The sequence below is a fragment of the Schistocerca nitens genome, chromosome 11, assembly GCF_023898315.1.
Source record: "Schistocerca nitens isolate TAMUIC-IGC-003100 chromosome 11, iqSchNite1.1, whole genome shotgun sequence".
NCBI lineage: Eukaryota > Metazoa > Arthropoda > Insecta > Orthoptera > Acrididae > Schistocerca > Schistocerca nitens.
The window spans coordinates 71,123,261-71,142,351 of record NC_064624.1 but is presented as its reverse complement, the minus strand read 5'-3'; the positions used below and the strand labels follow the sequence as shown (position 1 = coordinate 71,142,351).

At 49.2% G+C, this 19,091-nt stretch overlaps 1 protein-coding gene across 1 annotated transcript in view; it reads right to left on the bottom strand.

Annotated features, from left to right (window-relative positions):
- The window catches only part of LOC126212652 (zinc finger protein 628-like), a gene marked incomplete at its 5' end in the record, with an annotated part of 146,396 nt that extends 136,774 nt beyond the window's left edge, over nt 1–9,622 (bottom strand). The window contains one exon of the mRNA XM_049940077.1: nt 9,575–9,622. Within this exon, the coding sequence (XP_049796034.1) occupies nt 9,575–9,622 (48 nt within the window). The remainder of the gene's footprint in view (nt 1–9,574) is intronic.
- Between the last annotated feature and the right edge of the window lie 9,469 nt (nt 9,623–19,091).

The window sequence follows — 19,091 nt, the reverse complement described above, 5'->3', positions numbered from 1 at the left end:
ATCACTCAAGTGTGGCCTATGTGGAGCTGAAAAAACTACAGAGTCCCTGTGAGAGGCCTGCATGGAGGACTACCACACATTCGAATTCTCCTTAATGGCACGCAGTTTGTTGTGCATGCTGACGTTATGGCATTTCATCTCCCAAAGCTGTAAAACCTTGCGGCATAGTATTGAATGCAGTTCCGTTGCAGAGAAGCCCATCTCCATAAAAGGTTACATGTAGCCTGTTCGGCCACCCTGTTCGGCCAGCCTGTCTGCAAGTTCGTTGCCAGGGATTATGACATGACCTGGGGTCCAGACAAACACCACTGAATGACAGGACCATTCCAGGGCATAGATGGACTCCTGGACGGTCGCTACCAAAGGATGGTGAGGGTAGCACTGGTCAACAGCTTGTAGGCTGCTCAAGGAGTCAGTACACAGAAGAAACGACTCCCAGGGCATGAACAGATGTGCTCAAGATTGGCTGGTTTAGAAGATGGGGAAAGTGACAAAACTACGAGGTCATCAGTCCCTTGTTTGTAATAAGACAATGCCACATGTGTGAGGATAAAACAGTCAAGACGTAAAACAAAACAGAAAGAAAGGAAAGACCACAAGAATGAAGTCAACACAATTAACACTGAGTAACAAAAGAGGACAAGAAAACAGAGATGCAAGAAACAGAAGCATGGAAGCCGATTACAGTGGCTGGCCGACCACGAAAATAAAAAGAAAAAGCCAGCCACTCTGCAACACATTGAAACCTCCACCCTAAAAAGCACTATGGTGGAGGACAGACAAAGGACATGCGCTAAAACTCAGATCGAATGATAAAACCCACCCTCATGGATGAAATGTAAAACCAAATCTGCTGATGAGGCATCATCTGCTAAAATCAATGATAAGTCTGGCAACAAGATGAAGACACAGGGCAGCCAAAGGAGGACAAAGCAGAAGAATATGGGCCACTGTCAACTGGGCGCCACACCGACACTGAGGTGGGTCTTCACAGCGCATGGTGTAGTGGTGAGCTACCCAGGCATGGCCGATGTGGAGCCGGCAGAGAACCACCGAGTCCCTGCGAGGGGCCCTCATCGAGGACTTCCACACATTCATGGTCCCCTTAATGGCTCGCAGTTTGTTGTGCGTACTGAGATTTTGCCATTCCATCTCCCAAAGCTGAAAAACCTCACGACATAATAAAGAACGCAGGTCAGTTGCAGGGTTGCCGATCTACAGAAGTGGTTTCCGTGTAGCCTGTTTGGCCAGCCTGTCACTAAGTTCATTTCCTGGGATTCTGACATGACCAGGGGTCCAGACAAAGACCACTGAACGAATGGACCATTCCTGGGCATAGATGGAATCCTGGATGGATGCTACCAATGGACGACGAGGGTAGCACTGGTCGATAGTTTTCAGAGTGCTCCAGGAGTCGGTACATAAAAGAAATGACTCTTCAGGGCATGAACAGAGATACTGAAGTGCATGAGAAATGGCCACCAGCTCTGCAGAGAATACACTGCAGCCATTGGGTAAGGAATGCTGTTCACAATATGGCCGCCATGAATGTAGACAAAGCCAACACGACCATCAGCCATCGAGCCATTGGTGAAAACCACTTCAGAGCCCTGGAACATGTCAATAATTGAAAAGTAGTGACAGCAGAAAGCTTCAGGGTTAACAGAGTCCTTAGGGCCATGTGAAAGGTCCAGCCAAAGCTGCGGCTGAGGTGTATACCATGGAGGTGTACATGAACAGACCATAAGTAGAGGTGGTAAAGGGAAGGATTCCAGTTCTGGGAGAATGGACCGCACACAAACCGCAATCAATAGTCCTGACCAGGGCCACCGATGTGGGAGATGAACTGCCATAGGTGGGAAAAGGAGACACTGATTCAGATGCACAAAACTACTAATGTGCGCAATGTAACTGGCCAGCAGTTGTCCATGCTTAATCTGCAATGGAGGTACTCTGGCCTCCACAAGGGCACTGGTCACTTGACTCGTCCTATAAAAGCTCTTGTCGCTATGCGTAGGCCACAGTGGAGCACTGGGTCAAGTAAACGCAACACTGCACACGCCGCCGAACCATGAACAAGACAACAGTCAGGGTGGGATTGGAAGAGGGCTCTGTAGAGCAGCAGCAGCATAGAGCGATGAGCACCCCAGTTGGTGTTGATCAGGCAGCGGACAGCATTGGAGTGCTGCCAGCACTTCCCCTCAAGCTGACAAAAGTGATGATGTCAAGTCAATCGGGTGTTGAAAACCAGTCCTAAGAATCGGTATGTCTTCACTACAGTTACTGGATCGTCATGGAGGTAAAGTTCTGGTTCCGGATGAAGGGTAGGACGCCGACAGAAGTGCATGACACGTGACTTAGCGGCCAAAAGCTGAAAACTGTGGTCTAGAGCCCATGACTGCACCTTATGAATGGCTCCCTGTAGGTGCCGCTCAGCAACAACAGTACTGGTGGAGCAGTACGAAATGCAGAAGTCGTCTGGATACAGAGAAGGTGAGACGGACGACCCTACAGCTGCTGCTAGACCATAAATACCCACTAAAAACAAAGAGAGACTCAATACAGAGCCCTGTGGGACCCCATTCTCCTGGATATGGAGCAAACTATGGCAGGCACCAACTTGGACATGGGAAGTGCGAAGTGACAGGAAATTCTGGATCAAAATCGAGAGCATGCCTTGGAAACCCCACTCGTATAATGTGGCAAGGATATGATGTTGCCAGGTTGTGTCATATGCTTTTCGTAAATCAAAAAAGTTGGCAACCAGGTATTGGCAGCTGGACGAGTCTGTTTGGATGGTAGACTCGAGGGACAAAATTATCAGTGGTAGAGCGACCCTAGTGGAAGCCGCCCTGACATGAAGCCAGTAGGCCCCTTTACTCCAGGACCCAACCCAACTGCCGACACACCATACATTCCAGCAGCATAGAAATAACGTTGGTGAGGCTCATGGGGCGACAGCTATCAACATCAAGTGGGTTTTTACTGGGTTTGAGCGCTGGAATGATGGTGCTCTCCCGCCATTGCAATATAAAGATGCCATCGCACCAGATTCTGTTGAAGACAAGGAGATGACGCTTGTACTCAGATGAGAGATGTTTAATCATCTGACTGTGAATCTGATCTGGTCCAGAAGCTGTGTCAGGGTGATGTGTAAGGCACTGAGGATCTCGCACTCTGTAAATGGTGCCTTATAGAATTCACTTTGGAGTGTAGTGAACGAGAGGACTTTTCCTTCCACCAGCTATTTGAGAGAGTGAAAGCCTGTTAGGTAGTTCTCTGATGCAGAGGCCCGAACATAGTGCTCAGCAAAGTGCGTGGCAATCACTTTTGTGTTGGTAGATAACACAAAATTTATGTTAACACCGGGAGTACTTGTTGGAGTCAGGTACTCACGAGACACATTTCATCTTTGCCCAGACTTGGGAAAGTGGCGTATCACACCCAATGGTCAAGACATATCTCACCAAACATTCCTGCTTCTGTCGTTTGTTAAGTTGGTTAACGTGGCCAAGAAGCCATTTAAAGGCTACGAGGTGCTCCAGGGAAGGGTGCCACTTATGCCACTGAAGAGCTAGCCAACACTTCTCAATTGCTTCAGTGACATCCGGCGACCACCAAGGGACTGCCTTTAGCTGGGGCATCCTGAAGAGCGAGGGATCGCGTTTTCTGCCACAGAAACGATTGTTGTAGTCACCTGCTCAACCATCACATCGATGTTGCCATGTGGGGAAGATTCGATGGTGACAGCAGAGACGAAAGTTTCCCAGTCCACCTTGTTTAAAGCCCATCTGGGCAGGCGTCCATTGGCCTGACACCGGGGGAGTGACAGGAAGATGGGGAACTGGTCACTACTGCACAGGTCGTCATGTGCTCTCCAGTTGGTAGATAGGAGAAGTCCTGGGCTGCCAATTGATAAATCAATCGCCGAGTAACTGCCATGAACCACATTGAAACATGTGGCGGCCCCAGTATTTAAGAGGCAAAGTTCGAACTGACACAGTAACGTTTCGACATCTCTGCCTCAGCCAATTAGCACAGTGCAACCCCACATGGGGTTACGGGAGTTAAAGTCTCCCAAAAGTAGGAAGGGTTTGGGAGTTGATTACTCAGTGTAGTTAATACATTCAGGGATTCTGCACTATCTGGAGGAAGATATATATTGCATATAGTTATTTCCTGTGTCATCCCTATCCTGACAGCCACAGCTTCAAGATGGGTTGGAAGGGGCACACGTTCACTGTATACTGAGTTCAGGACACAGACACAAACTCCAACTGACACACTATTATAGTCACTATGGTTCCTGTAGTATCCCTTACAGCCACAGAGGGCAGGGGTCTGCTTTGCCAGGAACCACGTTTCCTGGAGATCAATGCAGAAAGCAGGTGGAAAGCTGAACAGTTGCTGTAGCTCAGTCAGGCAGTGGAAAAAAATGCAGAAATTCCACTGGAGAATGATGTCATTGTGAGACTGGCAAGGCATGGAACATTTAGTGAGGCAGTTTAGTGAGGCAGTTTACACTTCAGGATCGTCTGCTGCCACCGACTTTTTGCCTGAACAGTCCATATCCATTGTGTCTGATGGTCTGGCGAGATCTAGGTCCTCAGCGGACACCAGAATCTCCACCTTACCTGCAGATGAAGAGCTTATAGGTGGTGGTGGTTTGGGTTCCACCACAATTTCCTTGGTCTTGGGGTATTTTTTTTATTTCTCTCACTGGTTCCCTGACTGGGAGAACTTCACTGATACAATCTCTGGGACTGCGGATGAGCGTGAAGCACTATGACTAACTGCTTTTGGGCTCTTCAGCCACTGGTAGGTGCCTTCTTTCCCACTAGCAGAAACCTGAGAAGGCAGTGACCCAATGGACCCCTTCCTAGCAAGAGGAGCCAAAGAAGATGTACACTTCTCCAGCTCATAAGTGGGTATCGATATCCCCAATTGTTGGGATGGAAGGTGTGGCACCCATAATAGGTGGTGCGCGAGCAACAGGGCAGGAAGCACCCCACACCATCAAGGGGGCATGTGCAGTCTTCTGGTTCCAAGAGGTGACAACTGTTCTCATAGTGGCTGTGTAAGAAGCCATAGCCAAAAGATGCAGGTGCTCACATTTCCTCTTAGCTTCAGTTTAGGTCAGTTGGTCCAGGGTCTTAGTTTCACGAATTTCCTTACTTTCTTGATCCTGCAGTCTGGCGATCAAGGTGAATGATCATCTCCACAGTTGACACACATGGGAGGCAGGGCACATCGATTATTGCGAGGTGATGGGTTGGGTTGGTTTGGGGGATTTAAGGGACCAGACTGCGACGGTCATCGGTCCCTTTATCCAAAAAAATTAAAACCACCCAAAGAGAATAAAAACGAACAGCAGGAAAAACGTCAGATGGCACAAGACAAGAAATACTCCTACAGAGATCAGACAAGACAAATTAAAATCACACAGAGTGTGACGGCGGTTGGCCAACCATAGAGATAAAAAGGAAAAGCCAACCACCGAGAACACATTAAAAACTCAGCGTAAAATCGTAGGCCAAGGGCCAGAATCAACACAAAAGAACAGAACAAACACTCAGAGTAAACGATAAAAACCCCCTGCCCGAATAAAACGTGAAACTAAGCCAGCCATAACAGGGTCATCAGATAAAAGGGCAGGGAGCGTATCAGGCAGCGCAAATGTCTGCCTGACCACAGCTAAAAGGGGGCAGGCCAACAAAATGTGGGCCACTGTCAAAGCCGCCCCGCAGCGACATACACGAGGGTCCTCCCGGCGCAGTAAATAACTGTGTGTCAGCCGGGAGTGGCCAATGTGGAGCCGACAAAGGACGACTGAGTCCCTGCGGTTGGCTCGCATGGATGACCGCCACACAGTCCTCGTCTCCTTAATGGCACGGAGTTTATTGGGCGTGATCCGATCGCGCCATTCAGCGTCCCAAAGCGCAAAAACTTTTCGGCGGAGGACTACCCGCAAATCAGTCTCTGGGAGGCCAACATCCAGAGATGGTTGTCTCGTGGCCTCTTTCGCCAGGCGGTCAACATGTTCATTGCCCGGGATACCGACATGACCGGGGGTCCACACAAAGACCACAGAGCGGCCGCAACGCGCAAGAGTATGCAGGGGCTCATGGATAGCCATCACCAGACGAGACCGAGGAAAACACTGGTCGAGAGCTCGTAAACCGCTCAGGGAATCGCTACAGATAACGAAGGACTCACCTGAGCAGGAGCGGATATACTCTAGGGCTCGAAAGATGGCGACCAGCTCAGCAGTGTAAACGCTGCAGCCAGCCGCCTAGGACCGTTGTTCGGAATGGTCCCCTGGAGTTAGCGCATACCCGACACGACCAGCAACCATCGAACCGTCGGTGTAAACAATTCCAGAGCCCTGATACGTGGCCAGGATGGAATAAAAGCGGCGGCGGAAGGCCTCTTGAGGGACCGAGTCCTTCGAGCCCTGTGCCAACTCGAGCCGAAGGCAAGGGCGAGGAACACACCACGGGGGTGTACGCAGAGGCGCCCGGAAAGGAGGTGGAACAGGGAAGAACCCAAGCCCGCAGAGAAGCTCCTTGACGCGTACGGCGATCGGACAACCCGACCGGGGCCGACGGTCTGGCAGATGGACGACTGACTGCGGGAACAGGACACGGTAATTTGGATGGCCGGGCAAGCTAAAAACATGGGCAGCATAAGCAGCCAGTAATTGTTGGCGTCGTAACCGCAATGGAGGGACACCTGCCTCAACAAGGATGCTGTCCACAGGGCTGGTGCGGAAGGCACCAGTGGCAAGTCGGATCCCGCTGTGTAGTATTGGGTCCAGCACCCGCAACGCAGAAGGAGATGCTGAGCCATAAGCCAGGCTCCCATAATCCAGACGGGACTGGATTAACGCCTGGTAGAGCCGCAACAGGGTAGATCGGTCAGCGCCCCAGCGGGTGTGGCTCAAGCATCTCAGAGCTTTTAGATACCGCCAACATGCCTGTTTAAGCTGCCGGATATGAGGCAGCCAAGTCAACCGGGCATCGAAAACCACCCCCAAATACCAGTGTGATTCCACCACTGAAAGAAGTTCGCCGGCAAGATAAAGCCGCGGCTCCGGGTGGACAGTGCGTCGCCGGCAGAAATGCATTACACAGGTCTTGGCTGCCGAAAACTGGAACCCATGAGCTGCAGCCCAAGACTGCGCCTTGCGGATAGCACCCTGTAGCCGACGTTCAACAGCTGCAATGCCAGTAGAGCTGTAATAAAGGCAGAAGTCGTCAGCATACAGGGAAGCAGAGACAGAATTTCCCACGGCCGCAGCGAGCCCGTTAATGGCTATTAAAAACAGGCAGACACTTAAAACAGAACCCTGTGGCACACCGTTCTCCTGGACGTGGGTGGAACTATATGAGGCTGCGACTTGCACGCGGAAGGTACGATACGACAGAAAATTTCTGATAAAGGTCGGCAGAGGGCCCCGAAGACCCCATCCATGAAGCGTAGAAAGGATGTGATGACGCCATGTCGTATCGTACACCTTCCTCATGTCGAAAAAGACAGCGACCAGGTGCTGACGGTGGGCAAAGGCAGTACGGATGGCCGACTCCAGGCTCACCAGATTGTCGGCGGCGGAGCGGCCTTTACGGAACCCACGCTGAGATGGAGCCAGAAAGCCCCGAGACTCCAGTACCCAAGTCAAGCGCCGGCTCACCATCCGTTCGAGAAGCTTGCAAAGAACGTTGGTGAGGCTAATGGGGCGGTAGCTGTCCACCTCCAAAGGGTTCTTGCCTGGTTTCAGAACGGGGATAACGATACTTGCCCGCCACTGCGACGGAAACTCACCCTCGACCCAAATACGGTTGTAAAGGTCGAGGAGCCGTCGACGGCAGTCCACTGAGAGGTGTATCAGCATCTGGCAGTGGATGCTATCTGGTCCAGGAGCGGTATCAGGACAAGCGGCAAGGGCACTGCGGAATTCCCACTCACTGAATGGAACATTGTACGATTCTGGATGGTGGGTGCGAAACGAAAGGCTCCGACGTTCCATCCGCTCTTTAATGGAGCGGAAGGCCTGAGGGTAATTCGCAGAAGCGGAACTCATAGCAAAATGCTCTGCTAAGTGGTTTGCAATGACGTCGGAGTCAGTACAAACTGCTCCATTCAGTGAGAGCGCAGGGACGCTGACAGGTGTCCGATAGCTGTAGACGCGTCGAATCTTGGCCCAGAGCTGCGATGGAGTGACATGGAGACCAATGGTGGACACATACCGCTCCCAGCACTCCTGCTTGCTTTGGCGGATAAGGCGGCGGGCCCGCGCACGCAGCCGTTTGAAGGTGTTCAGGTGTTCAATGCAGGGATGTCGCTTGTGACGCTGTAGCGACCGCCGGCGATCTGTAATCGCTGCAGCGATCTCAGGCGACCACCAAGGCACAGTCCGCCGCCGAGGGGACCCAGAGGAGCGGGGAATGGCAGATTCGGCGGCCGTAACGATGCTGGTGGTGACCGATTGAACCACCGCATCAATGTCGTCATTAGAGAGAGGCTCAAGAGCGGCAGTGGAGGAGAACAAGTCCCAGTCAGCCTTATTCATAGCCCATCTGCTAGGGCGCCCAGAAGAGTGACGCTGTGGTAGTGACAGAAAGATCGGAAAGTGGTCACTACCACACAGGTCGTCATGCACACTCCATTGGACAGACGGTAAGAGGCTAGGGCTACAGATTGAAAGGTCAATGGCGGAGTATGTGCCATGCGCCACACTGAAGTGTGTGAAGACACCATCATTTAAAATCGAGAGATCGAGCTGCGACAATAAATTCTCAACGATGGCGCCTCGACCTGTTGCCACTGACCCACCCCACAGAGGGTTATGGGCGTTGAAGTCGCCCAATAGCAAGAAAGGTGGCGGCAATTGGGCTATCAGCGCAGCCAGGACATGCTGCAAGACATCATCTGGTGGAAGGTAAAGACTGCAGACGGTAACAGCCTGTGGCGTCCACACCCGAACAGCGACAGCCTCTAAAGGTGTTTGGAGAGGGACAAACTCGCTGTGCAGAGTGTGAAGGACAGAGGCAGACGCCACCAGACACCCTTTCATATGCTGCCCGGTTCTTATAATAATCCCGATAGCCATGGAGGGCGGGGGTTCGCATTGCTGGAAACCAAGTTTCCTGAAGAGCAATGCAGAAGAAAGGGTGAAGGCTGATAAGTTGTTGGAGCTCAGCTAGATGGCGGAAAAAACCGCCGCAGTTCCACTGGAGGATGATATTGTCCATGGCTGAGAAAGGCATGAAAGGACTGGGAAGGCAATTTACGCCGCTTGTTCACTCACTGCCACCGATTCAGCACCCGTACGAGAGGCATCCATGGCGTCTGAGGGACCAGCGAGATCAAGGTCCTCAGGGGACGCTAGAACCTCGACTTCATCCTCAGACGCAGAGCGCGAAAGGTGCGGTGCGGCTGGTGCCACCGCAAGTTCTTTGGCCTTAGAGGTCTTTCTCTTGGACTTCTCTCGCTGAACCTTGGGTTTCACCGGCTGGGAAGACTTCACCGGTTCAGTCTCCAGGACAGAGGAGGATCGTGAAGCCCTACGCCCGGCCACTGGTGAGGACTTATGCCACTGTTGGCCGTCATCCTTCCCGCTGGTGGAACCCTGGGAAGGGAGGGTCCCAAGGGAACTCTTACGGGCGAGAGTAGCCGAAGAAGTTAGACGCTTCTCCGGCTGAGAAGCGGGGACGGACGTCCCCGACGGGTGGGAGGAGGTTGCTCCTGAGGTAGGTGGTGCAGGAGCAACCGGTTGGTTAGAGCCCCACACGGGCAAGGGGGCAGGAGGAGTCTTACTGCTTATCGAGCTGGCTGGAAGTCTCGAAACTGATGGGGCTAGAACAGTTGTTGTAGCCGCTGCGTAAGAAGATGTCATTCTCACAGGATGGAGTCTGTCATATTTCCTTTTGGCCTCAGTATAGGTCAGCCGGTCCAGGGTCTTATATTCCATGATTTTGCGCTCTTTCTGAAAGACTTTGCAGTCAGGCGAGCAAGGGGAATGATGCTCTCCGCAGTTGACACAGATGGGAGGTGGGGCACATGGAGTATCGGGATGAGATGGGCGTCCACAATCTCGACATGTGAGGCTAGAAGTACAGCGAGAGGACATATGCCCGAACTTCCAGCACTTAAAGCACCACATCGGGGGAGGGATGTAGGGCTTGATGTCACAACGGTAGACCATCACCTTGACCTTCTCCGGCAATGTATCACCCTCGAAGGCCAGGATGAAGGCACCCGTAGCAACCTGATTGTCCTTCGGACCCCGATGAACGCACCGGACGAAATGAACACCTCTACGCTCTAAGTTGGCACGCAGCTCGTCATCAGACTGCAAAAGTAGGTCCCTATGGAAAATAACTCCCTGGACCATATTTAAACTCTTATGTGGTGTAATGGTAACGTGAACATCCCCCAACTTGTTACAAGCAAGTAACCTGCGTGACTGGGCGGAGGATGCCGTTTGTATCAGTACTGACCCAGAGCGCATTTTGGACAAGCCCTCCACCTCCCCAAACTTGTCCTCTAAATGCTAGACGAAGAACTTAGGCTTTGTGGATAGAAAAGACTCCCCGTCAGCTCTCGTGCAGACTAAGAATCGGGGCGAATAACTATTACCTCCATCCTGAGACTTACGCTCCTCCCACGGCGTGGCCAGAGAGGGGAACGTTTTCGGATCGTACTTTTGAGCATTAAATTGAGCCCGAGAACGCTTAGAGACTGCTGGCGGCTGGCCGCCAGCGAGAGATGATGTACCACGCTTCATTGCGGGTCATCCGCCCTGATGCCACCTACTCCGACCAAGGGCCCTCCCCACGGGCGCCACCCAGCCGCAGCAACAGCCACCTGGCAGGATGTCCATTGCCGGGAGTCCTGATGCCCCAGGGAGACAGGCATCTACTCCTTGGCATACGTGGGGAGTTAACGGCGCAGGCATCAGTAGAGCGATCCCTGTGTTGTCAGGGGGCTACAACCAAGAGGGTACATGGCGGCCCCACCACAACGGACTGGCTACCGTGCTGGATCTTAGGTGCAAAACTGTCCAAGGTCGTCGTCGCAGTTAAAAGAAACACTGCAGAGTGCAGCGTGGTAATCGCCCAAGAGATCGAAAACGAGCGGGACACCATTGCAACGACGAGAAAGCCGGCTAAAGATCTAATTACACGACAGATACAGTGCACCATGTAAGGTGGCCTTCCCCAATTGGCTCGCTCTTCGGAATAATTTAGAAAGATGGAGGTCAAACCCGAGAGGGGACCATCACATAAGGCCAAAACATTTGAGACTCCTTTTAGTCGCCTCTTACGACAGGCAGGAATACCGCGGGCCTATTCTTATCCCCGAACCCGCAGGGGGCTGCGAGGTGATGGACATCCATAATATTGACATTTGACGCTGGAAGTACAGCAGGCAGACGTGGTCACTTCAAGCACTTAAAGTGCCTCATTGGGGGAGGGATATATGGCTTGACGTCACAGCGGTAGACCATCACCTTCACCTTCTCGGGCAATGTGTCACCCTCAAAGGCCAAGATGAAGGCACTGGTGGCAACCTGATTATTCCTCAGACCCCCAATAAATGTGGCAGATGAAATGAACACCTCGCCATTCTAAACTGGCATGCAGCTCGTCGTCAGACAGCAAAACTAGGTCCCTGTGGAATATAATACCCTGGACCAGATTTAATTTCTTATGGGGGGTGATGGGAACAGAAACATCCCCAACTTGTCACAAGGGAGGATGCTGTTTTTATCGAGACTGGCCCAGAGCGCATTTTGCACAAGCCCTCCACCCCGCCAAACGTCTCCTCTAAATGCTCCACAAAAAACTGAGGCTTCATAGACATCAAAGATTCCCCATGAACTGTTGTACACATGAGGTACTGGGACGAAAAAGCTTCACTGCCATTCTTAGCCTGGCGTTCCTCCCATGGTGTGGCCAGGGAGGGGGACGATTTGGGCTCATATTTCTTAGCAATGAAGTTAGACTTTGCCCACTTAGAAACTGCTGGCGGCAGACCACCAACAAGAGATGATATACTATACTTCATCGTGTGTTATCTGCCCTTATGGCACCCACTCTGACCAGGAGCCCTCCCCACAGGTGCCACCCAGCCTCAGTAAGGATCACCTGGCACGATGGCCATTGCTGGGAGTCCCGATGCTCCAGAGAGATGGGCATCTACTCCATGGCATATGGGGGGAGTTAATGGTGCAGACATCAGAGGAGCAAACCCTGTGTTGTCAGGGGGTGCTGCAACCAACAGGGTACATGGCAGAACCACCACAACAGACTGGATACCGTGCTATATATGAGGTGCAGGAAAGTCCATGGTCATCATCGGCACAGAAAGTGACGCTGCATAGTGCATGGTGGAAAATGCACCCAGGAAGGTGTCCTCACCTTAGATATGGAGAATGGGCGGGACTGCAATCGATGATGAGAAAGTGGACTAAAGATCTCAATGCACGATGGACACGATGCACCATATAAGGCGCCCTTTCCCAATTGGCTTGCTCTTTGGGAAAATTTAGAAAGATGGTCAAACCTGTCAGGGGACCATCACAAAGGCCACAACGTGAGTGACTCGTTTTAGACACCTCTTATGATAGATAGGCAAACCTTATGCCTATTCTAACCACCGGACTTCCAGGGGAGGGGAGTGTCCAGAAGGGATGGTGTGCAATTAGTCACTGAGCAGCAGAAATGGGTGAGGTAGTTGCGCAATAAGCTGAGAGAGTCCTCTGGTGACACTGAACGATGGAGGGATGTAAGTGGGCAAAGGGAGGTCGAATAAGGAAGGAAAAGGCCAACTGGCACAGCTTGAAGATGGGTAGTCAGGAAGATGGGTTTACTATGAACATCGTCCGGTATGAGCAGCATGACTCCCCCAATAGATGGAATGCCAACCTTGGGGGGAAGGTCAAAACAGATCAGGAAGAAATGCAAAATATCAATGCAGTTATGAGGACACAATTTTGTTTCCTGAGGGATGGGTGCAAGTGGATGTTGCAATTCTAAAAGCAGCCATAAATTCTCTTTGTTGGATTGAATGCCGCTAACATCCATTCGAGGAGTCATGATAAGGAAATAATGATGTATGTCACCTCCAAGGCTGCCGAGTGCCATCCTGTCAAGACTCACTGCTACAGGGCACAGAGCCAAGTCAATTCTGTTCCATTTAGTCTACAGATGTGTCGTCTTTGTTGTGCAGCCAGCTTGCAGAGTTCAATACAGAGGAATGGTTTCTGGTGCGCACCAGCCACAGGAAGGCCAGCCAGGCCAAGGTATCACGTGGTGACACCACCAAAGAGGATCTTTGAATTGGCAAAAGAGAAGACCATTTGCCTTTCTTGGAGTTCTTCGGACCTTTCCGGCTAGCAGATGAAGACTCAGGTGGCGGCTGACAGGAGACACATACGAATTCTTCATGGGAGTATTCCTGCTGTCCTTTCTGGCCTGCCAGTTGAACAGGGTGTCCGAAAAGTCTTTCCTTGATTACATAAATTGATAACTCAGGCTAGAAGTAAGATACAAATACGGAACTTGTGTCTAATTGTTTACAACTGTCAAAGTTTTTTTCTGTTTTAGGTTCGCAGTACGAAAGTAGTGGATGAGGTGCAGTGCCCAAGAAGCCATGTTAACCAATCAGGAGAAGGCACACTGTGTCCTGTGGTACCATGAGACACGATCAACAACCACAGTGCAGAATCACTTCCAGGCAACATTTGGAAGGAATCCACCTGATGTCAAGAGGATTAAAGCCTGGTATGAGAAGTATGAGAAGTTCAAGACCACAGGATCGGTTGCTTACCTTTCGAGGTCTGGTCGACCAAGAACCTCAGCAGACAGGGTGGAAGCTGTAAGGCAGTCTTTTCTGCGAAGTCCGAAGAAATTGGTGTGCAGGGCCTCACGTGAATTACAGATGCCAAAAAGCTCTCTCCATGACATTTTACACAAACATTTATTGTTTCGTGCATAGAAAGTGCAAATCGTTCAGGCCTTGTTGCCCAATGACAGTACACATCGATATGGCTTTGCGGTCTAAATGTTATCATGTATTGAGGACGATGATGGTTATCTCAGACGAATTGCCTTTTCTGACAAAGCGACCCTTCTTGTCAGTGGAGTAGTGAATCGCCATAATGTGCGCATTAGGGGTTCACAACCCCCTGACGAGGTCATGGAGTGCACCAGAGGCAGTCGAAATGTGAATGTTTGGTGCGTGCTATTGCACGGTCGAATTATCAGGCCAATCTTCTTCGCTAAGGCTACCATCACATCTGCATTGTATCTGGACATGTTGCAACTGTATGCTGTTCCTCAGCTGCTTCAGTATCACCCCAATGTCTTGTTTCAGCAAGATGGTGCGCCACCTCATTGGGGTTTGGACGTCCGTGCCTATCTCGATATGACCTTTCCTTGGCGATGGATTGGTCGTGATGGGCCAATGGTTTGGTCTCCACCCTCTCCTGAGATAACCCCATTACACATCTTTTTATTGGGTTACGTCAAGGACGAGGTCTATCTAACACGTGTACCATATCTTGAAACTCTGCGACAACGTACAACCACAGTCATTGAATCGATCCCTCCGGTGATGTTGCCTAATGAGTGGACGGAAATTCAATATCGCATAGATGTGCTACGTGCTACCAAGGGTGCTCACGTGGAAGTTTACTGGTGTGTGAAAAAACTTTGATAGTTTGTAAACAATTAGACACCAGTTTCATATCTGTATCTTACTTCTAGCCTGAGTTATCTATTTATGTAATCAGGGAAAGACTTTTCAGACACCCTGTATAACTAGTAACTTCACCTCATATGGCCAGAGTTTGATAGCTTGTTGCACAGCTGGAAGAGGGAATACCCATGCTACCATGGCACTGCGCAATTTCACAACCTCAGAGTTGAATTTAAGGTCTCATGTCTGACATGGAGCGAGATTTAGCAAGAACGGTACTCTAAGTACCAGACAGTAGAAGGCAGGGTTTGCGACTAGCCAGTAACTTTCGAGCGAACAGGTTTAGGAAATTTTTCATTACCTGGACACCCCACTCATCGAGATACATGGGACTATCTCAAGAGGAGCAGCATGGTGGCCATTGCTGTTGATACAGTGGGGAGGAAGCAAACAATTGTCCTTGTGTGCATCCCCACCACAGGTTACACATTTGGCCAGGTGTCAAAAACACATTCTAGTCTGATTGAAACGATGACACTGGTAGCAGAAAATCAGATTCAGAATACATGGTTGGACTTTGATAACTTCATAGCCTGCTTTGATCTTTGACAGAAGCACCACTCTATCAAAGGTGAGAGAGAGAGAGAGAGAGAGAGAGAGAGAGAGAGAGAGAGAGAGAGAGAGAGAGAGAGAGTGTGCACGCACACTATAGATGCATCTACCTTTTTCATCACCCGATGGACAGCAATGGCACCCTGGTCAGAGCGGTATGTCTAGATTTCGACCTCGGTCAGACCACCCAGCAGCCTACTGTAAACACCACCACAGAAAGAGTAGAGTTCTATGGGCCTCAACACAAATAGTGTGTCATCGAGAAGCAAAGCATCAAGCCGTCGTGCTTGAGAATCAGAAGCTGTGAAGGACTGACCATCTTCAGTAAGTGAAACGACGAAGAGTAGACAACATTCCATTAGAACTACTGATAGCATGTCAGACAGGCGAAATACCCTCAGACTTCAAGAAGAATACAATAATCCCAATCCCAAAGAAAGCAGTTGTTGACAGATGTGAAAATTACCAAGCTGTCAGTTTAATAAGTCACAGATGCAAAATACTAACATGAATACATTACAGATGAATGGAAAAACTGGTAGAAGCTGACCTTGGGAAAAATCAGTTTGGATTGCATAGAAATGTTTGAAAACATGAGGCAATACTGACCCTACAATTTATCTACATCTGAATCACCTGGACCTACATGGATACTCCGTAAATCAAGTTTAAGTGCCTGGCGGAAGGTTTATTGAACTTAGAAGATAGATTTATGAAAGGAAAACCTACATTTGTAGCGTTTGTAGACTTAGAGACAACTATTGACAATGTTGACTAATACTGTCTTTCAAATTTTGAAGGTGGCAGGGGTCAAATACAGGGAATGAAGCTATTTACAATTTGTACAGAAACAAGATGGCAGTTACAAGAGTCGAGTGGCATGAAAGGGAAGCAGTGGTTGGGATGGGAGTGACACAGGGTTGCAGCCTATCCCTGATGTTATTCAATCTGCATATTAAGCAACCAGGAAAGGAAACAAAAGGAATTTGGAGTAGGAATTAAAATCCATGGAGAAGAAACGAAAACTTTGATGTTTGCCGATGACACTGTAATTCTGTCAGAGACAGAAAAGAAACTGGAAGAGCAACTGAACGGAATGGACAGTGTCTTGAAAGCAGGATATAAGATGAACATCAACAAAAGCAAAAAGAGGATAATGGAATGTAGTTGAATTAAATCAGGTGATGCTGGAGGAATTAGGTTAGTAAATGAGACACTCAAAGCAGTAGGTGAGTTTTGCTATTTAGGGAGGAAAATAACTTATGATGGTCGAAGCAGGGAGAGTATAAGATGTAGGGTCGCAATGGCAAGGAAAGCATTTCTGGAGAAGAGAAATTTCTAACATCAAGTATAGATTTAAGTGTCAGGAAGTCCTTTCTGATGAATTTGTATGGAATGTAGCCATGTATGGAAGTGAAACATCGACAATAAACAATGTAGACAAGAAGAGAATAGAAACTTCTGAAATGTAGTGCTACAGAAGAATGGTGAAGGTTAGATGGGTAGATGACATTGCTAATGAGGATGTACTGAATAGAAATGGGGAGAAGAGAAATTTGTGGCACAACTTGACTACAAGAAGAGATCAGTGGGTAGGACATGTTCTGAGGCATCAAGGGATCACTGATTTAGTATTTGAGGGCAGCGTGGTGGGTAAAAATTATAGAGGGAGACCAAGAGGTGAATAGGATGTAGGTTGCAGTAGGTACTGGGAGATGAAAAAACTTGCACAGGATAGATTAGCATAGAGAGCTGCACGAAACCAGTCTCTGGACTGAAGACCACAACAACAGACATTGATTGTGAAGATGATTGACTCACTGTGAGGAAATCCCCCCCCCCCCCCCCTCCAATGACAGCAAGTGTCTCCAACGGCATGATCCTTTCAACTGTAGGTCACAAGGGGGGCACAATCGCCTTAGGTAATTGTTTACACCTCAGGTCACACCTCCCAAACACCTGATAGGGAGACCAACTAGCAATTCGGAAAGGTAGTAGCTCAGGCAATCTCCCCTCTGTGGGCCTGGCTTGTATCTCTGAACCCTATCTGTTGAACCAGGGCTGGGAATTATGCATTACCCAGTCACCTGTTACATGTCACACAGATCGGCCGGCCATCAGCAGCTCACTGGGAAGACCAGCAGCTTCAAACGCCAGTGGAGGAAGGATAGGAGAAGGTGAATGAAGAAAGGAAAAGGGAATGAAAAACAGTGTGAGATTGTTCTTATGTCAGCTACGGACAGTGCGGAACATTACCAGAAACACCCCAGACTTGTTCCCCAAGGGAGCGGAAAAAGAATACCAAGAGGACAGACTGGCAGCACCAAAGGGAAAAGACGCTGCAAAATCTGGGGCCCTATCATAGTGAAGCACAGACCTACCAGAGTGGCTAGAACCAAGGGGAGGGTGGGTGAGTGGCTCCTCACTATGGGAGCCAATCCACACAGCTAGGTCAGTCATCTAGATAAGCTGGACACAGTTCAACCGTTCTTGCTGCTGTCAGAAATGAATCACTCTACACTAAAGGTTTTCCATAATTTTTCTTTTTTCATCATAAACAGCCTACTGTGATGTGGAAAATAAAAAGGGTACCAGCAAGGCAGACATGTACCAGCAAACAAAGCAAAAAATAATTACTGAACCAACTTTTTTAAAGACTGCCACTCACATGTAGCAGAGTACAGATACAGATGTATAAACAGAACGAAAATTAATCATGGGTATGTACATGCACCAGATAGCTGCAACACAAACAATATTGGAAAGGCAATTATTTCACACTGAACACTAACAAGAACAACTTTGTTACAAATTTCACAAAATGGGAATCTTCATATATGCTGAGTAACCTAGGAGTCATGGGTAGGCATTGAATGTGGTTAGGTGCCAAGTCTTATGCACTGCAATTGTCTCCGTACAGTTCTCATAGCAATAGGCCCTGCTGCCTTCAAATTCAACGTGTTGATCATCTGACTCACAGTAGTATGTTGATCACCCCACATATCTCGTTTCTAGGTCCAAGTTTTTCGAACATTTGAGGTCACCTTTACAGTGATGTCTGCCTGTGGAAGCATACTCTTTGTGATAATGCGTATCTGCCCTAAATGTGGCTCATGTCAAAAACCCAAAATCTTGTTTAATCTCCAACAGATGATGACACGTATACCAGTAACTGTAATCTTACATTCAATGTTTGGTCCACTTACTGTGTACTGCCATATTCAATTCTTATTTGTCTGCAGCGCACTGAAGATCAAAGCCACAGCTGCAATGCAGTTTGGAAGTACTGCCATCCTCAATTCAATGTCAGTCGCCTGGAAACACGGTGCCATATTCTGTACTCATTTGTATGCAACCAACTGCTCAGGTACTGTGCCTACAGCACTTGTACCTTGAGAAAAGGAGAGATCTAGTTCTGTCATGGACTATTCCACAGTACTGCCACATTTATGCTTTACAAACTGAATTATGTGGACGTAACAGTGAAAACTGTGGTATCTGTAAAATGCAAAGCATGCAACACCCTAGACATCTGCATGTCAATCACTGCAAAACACAAATGTAGACAGGAACTGTGGCAATGTTCTTTAGACAAGATTGTTCTGGCAGTACTTAATCATAGAACAATATACATGAATCCATGCTTTGTCAAAATAAGCCACTTGCCACTTCAGTAACATGCCTCATTTTCATAAAAATCTGTTTGATATGTCTGGAAATTGTGTTGCCTTGTTTATGCATGATAATTTGTTCACACAGGTGTAGTGTAAAAACAA